This window comes from Austrofundulus limnaeus, unplaced genomic scaffold, assembly GCF_001266775.1.
Source record: "Austrofundulus limnaeus strain Quisiro unplaced genomic scaffold, Austrofundulus_limnaeus-1.0 Scaffold7, whole genome shotgun sequence".
Taxonomy (NCBI): Eukaryota; Metazoa; Chordata; class Actinopteri; order Cyprinodontiformes; family Rivulidae; genus Austrofundulus; species Austrofundulus limnaeus.
In genome coordinates, this window is record NW_013952409.1 from 3,818,465 (window position 1) to 3,822,975 (window position 4,511).

A 4,511-nucleotide genomic window follows, 5' to 3' on the forward strand; every position below is an offset into this window, starting at 1 on the left:
TGTGACTGTAAATTCTGAACAGCACCTTAAGGACTTGTGATGTGAATTTGTGCTAAAATAATAATCAAACAGAATCAAAAATATATATTTATTTACCGTTATTTATCAAGGCAAACCCATTTAGATCGTTGATTTTGCAATAGGCAGCCTGGGCCTGAAGGCAACCTATTGCACATATTTTCATGCTGTGAGGGAAACCAGAGCCAGGAGAAAACCCATGCAAGCATGAGAACATGCAAACACCGCACAGAAAGACCCCAGGTCCAAACAGGGATCAAACCCAAGACCTTCTTGCTGTGAGGCCGGCATAAACCACTGACCTGTCATGCTGCCTTTAAAATAGCTTAAACATGTTTTACTTTGTTTTAGTTGTGTTGGCTAATTTTAAGCCCATCTCCAAATTATTTTTATTTATAAAATCTTAAAGAAAGTTGTTTATTCTTAGATTAAGATTCTCCTGGATGATGGTGAGATCCTGCAGGATTTTGATCTGGTTTTAGAACTTGACACAKCCTGATTTACCAGCTTCTTGACATCCTTATGATCAATAACTCCATCCAACATGTGCTTCTTGTCATGTTTTAACCTAAACGCTGCATTTAATACAGTGGACCACAATATTTTARTATCTCATTGGCACCAAGTTGGTTTTTATGGTGTTCCTCATGTTTTCGATTCTATAACACTATGCAGTTGGTTCTGGATCCTTTTCTGCTTCTGTCTTTTATGGATAAATTTAAGGTCACCTGCTCTGTTCTCTTTACCTGCTTCAGTACTTGGGAAACAGGGAATTTTTCTTCATTGTTATGCTGATGACAGTCAGATATATTTATGCCTCTATAAAAAGGATGTTCTCTCAGTTAAGCCACTTCCATTGAAGACAAAGCCTGTGTTAATATATATTTTCAGTTATACGGGTATACTGGAAAAAGAGAAAATTTGTTTTAATTATTTACAATACTCTGAATTTATAGTTTTTGTTTGTTTTGGTTTTTTTTTTTTTTTTACATCTTATGTATTTACATTCAATTGCATCTTTTAGCTTTTCAAACTCAGACTTTAAACAGAAATGTGTACGCATAAATTTAAAAAATGTCCCTGACTTGTCCAAGTTTATAAAAAAGTTGTTTCTAATCAGTCACAAGATGAAAACCCTAAATACATGCACAAATCCTGTTTTTTTATAATTAAAAAAAAAACATAAACCCACAATATTTATGGCAAAAAGTTTTTATTAAAATACAAAAAAAAAAAAGATTTACATGTGAAAAAACAAGCATTTTCTGTATATGAAGCCATAATGTACAAAGCAATGAAATTTTGATCTTTACTGCGAGCCGCTGCCTTCAATCTTGTCATTGTAGGTTTTCAGAGCCCAGTTTGAACTGTAGCAGATCTGATTCTGCAGTACAGTGGTAAATCTGCAGAACATAAAAATATGAAACAAATAAGTTTTGTGTTTTTCAGATGGAATTCTTATCTGTGCTGACCATTGGTTAGCATAATTCCTTTTAAGAACTTGAACACTGAAAATTGAAAAAAAAAATACAGAAAGAATAAAACTCACATGAATCCTTTCTTCAGGCAGGACCTGTGGGTCTTGGTTATGTGTTTCACACGTTGTAACGGTATCTTTTTAGAGCTGAACTTGAAGCAGCAGTTTCCAGGAGCTGTGCTGAACTGCATTGCAGAAGCTGTGAGAATAATAAATACTGTCAATGTCAACGCATCAATGAGGACCATTAAAATGCAACGAAGAAAACACAGAGGTCACTCACGAATGGCGTTGCAGCAGCAGAGCATGAGCATCAGCAGCCCGAGAGTCAAACAGAAAGTCTTCATGATTCTGTTAATGAAATGATGAGGTTGCCAGGTTCTTCTTCTTGTTCTGTTGTGACTGAAGTTGACCTCCCGGAGTCGGGTTTAAATCTAACCCAATGCAGAACTGAAACTTCTGATGTCAGTTCTTCCGCAGCAAATTGGTTCACTGCAAAGATGTTTCCAGAGACATCTTAGTGTTTTCTGAGTAGGAACTTAACAGTGAAGTGTTTTCACCCACGGTTATTGTAAAGATAAAAAATTCTTCTGTACCACAGAAAAGTGAAGTATCTGATCAGGGTTTTTCCTCATTTTTTTTCCAGGGAATTGAAGAATATCTACAGGATCAGTAGAGCTCTAGAGCATATTCTTCTTTTATAAAATTTGTTTAATGTCTATAACATTGGTATCAAGAATCCATTCACAACCCACTGAATAAAGAAATAATCTCTAAGATGACTGCATCAAACTAACTTGAACTTATATATCAATCCATCCATTCACTTAGAACCAGTCATTCATTCATTTGTCATTCATTTTGATAGGTATCAGCTTAACTTCACTAAAGTTTTTGCTATAAACTGAAATAATTTTAACATCAGTACAAATTATTTCAGGTCACAAAGAATTGTTTAATGAATTTATTGTTATCACAAAAATTGTTCTGCATATTGATGAAGGCTGTATCTGACACTGACTCACAGCTTGTATATTTTTTTCTTCTTTTTGTCTGAAAATGTGGGAAAACACATATATTGGGTGTAGAAAATATGATATCAGAATAAACTGGCCTGTCTGACAACTTGAAGGCTGATTTATTTTATGTTTATGATGCTCAATCATTACATTACTGTCTCTGTCATTTGTGAGTCTACATCATAATTTCTGAATTATTATGCAGTCTAACTATAGTAATCCATTAAAATCCCTATTTTACTTGTTTAATATCAGTAAATTATATATTTGACAACAAATAATCAATTCAAATCAAAGGTTAAACATGAACATTGAAGCTTTTTAAATGTTAGCATACAGATTTTACAGTTAAAATAATTCATTTTGGTTAAATATGCTTAATATTTACCTGTGAAACATAATCCCTTTTGCTCTTGTAAACTTGTAATAATTTATATACTGGTAGCTTATAGCAAAGTATCTGTGCCATTTGTACATTTATTAAGCATTTGTTTGCACCGCTCTGCGTTCTCCTCATTGATTTCAATGATTTGCATTAGCATTAGCTCGATGCATAAAAATTCCCCTTGTGAAGCATGCTCAGGTCACGTGACAGCCAAACCAGTAATACATATCAATGGCTGGAACCCCTGAATCGAGACACAGCCACAGTCATCAGGCCCATGCCGACAAGCCCCAGGCCTGGCTCCAGGGTGAGGCCGTGGTAACTCACATCTGGGCAAAGCACATTGAACGTCTTGATTTTGTCTGTCCATACAAGTGTTTTGAATCACTCTTTGTATGGACTATCAGTTAGGACCACTCTGCCTTGGGTGACCATGCTTGGGGTAATTTCCATTGCCACCAGCAGCATAGCTCCTACAGGCACCACAATAAGGAGATGATTCAGCTCTGTTTACCAGTCGGTCTATGTTCCTACACTCACCCATGGCCACAAACTTTGTAAACGAAAGAACTCGGACACGTGGTTGAAATAATTTTTCTCTGCAGGGTARCAACTCTCCCTTAGAGACAGGGTGAGCAGTTCAGTTATCTGGGAGAGACCTGGAGTAGAGCCACTGCCAGTTGAGGTGATTTTGGCAAGGATGCCTCCTGGACGCCTGAAGCACTGAGATGCTTCTGGCTTGTTTGACTGGGAGGAGACCTGGAAATGACACAGGACATGCTGGAGAGACTGTGCTTCTTATCTGGCCTGGGAATGCCTTAAAATCCTCCCATAGGAACTGGAAGAGGTGGCTGTGGAAGGAGACATCTGGGCTTCCTTGCTTAAGCTGCTGCCCCTGCAACCCGACTTCGGAATAAGTGGAAGATTGGATGGATGGATGGATGGATGGATGGATGGATGGATGGATGGATGGATGGATGGATGGATATTTAATTAGTCACTAAACAAAAATTCCATAGTTAATATAATAATTATTATTTTTCTGATCTCATTGGCCAAACTTTTAACTGGTCTGGGTTAATACAAAAGTATCTTGTTCTGAGTAATTTACAAACACAGCTTGTTGTTTGAGTGTAGTCATTTAAAGAAAAAGATGCTCAAAACAGCATACTAGTCTTTTGTTTCTTACTTTTGTGTGTGATTTGCATATTTAATGGAATTCTAACAGCACATACAGAGGGGTATTTCAGAATAAAAAGTCAGAGTTCTATTTTGATGACTGTGTAGTTATAAATATAAACAGAAAAAAATTACCTTTGGGGTAATGTACGGTAAAGCATGATTCATTTCCTCTCTTAATTCTAATCTGTCACTATCCAAAAATAAAGAACATGTGTTAAACAATTTTATCACAGAGAGCTCCAAAGCAGAAACTCACCCACATCATGACACATTCATCATTTCTGTGCATGTCTGCAAAAGCTTTCGGTTCCACCTTGTTGCTCGGAACATCATAAAAATATACTGAACATTAAGTGTATGAATGTGAAATGAAAAAAGATGTAAACAAAACTGAGTTCAACAAAAACTACAAAGGGCAACAGAAAGTGTA

General features: G+C 36.2%; 1 protein-coding gene across 1 annotated transcript; it reads right to left on the bottom strand.

Annotated features, from left to right (window-relative positions):
- Nucleotides 1–1,214: 1,214 nt before the first annotated feature.
- Nucleotides 1,215–2,365, bottom strand: LOC106536276 (C-C motif chemokine 3). Its single transcript, XM_014033487.1, has 3 exons — nt 1,779–2,365; nt 1,568–1,694; nt 1,215–1,421 (listed from the first exon to the last, which is right to left on the bottom strand). Exons 1-3 carry the CDS (start codon nt 1,840–1,842, stop codon nt 1,328–1,330), a joined length of 285 nt encoding a protein of 94 aa, XP_013888941.1. The 5' UTR covers nt 1,843–2,365; the 3' UTR covers nt 1,215–1,327.
- Nucleotides 2,366–4,511: the final 2,146 nt, after the last annotated feature.

Excerpts from the sequence above, each read along its gene's own strand:
- LOC106536276 (XM_014033487.1), bottom strand. The coding sequence starts at position 1,842 with ATGAAGACTTTCTGTTTGACTCTCGGGCTGCTGATGCTCATGCTCTGC. Across the intron at positions 1,695-1,778 it reads CTGCTGCTGCAACGCCATTC|CTTCTGCAATGCAGTTCAGC; the intron begins GTGAGTGACCTC and ends TTATTCTCACAG. Across the intron at positions 1,422-1,567 it reads TGCCTGAAGAAAGGATTCAT|ATTTACCACTGTACTGCAGA; the intron begins GTGAGTTTTATT and ends TATGTTCTGCAG.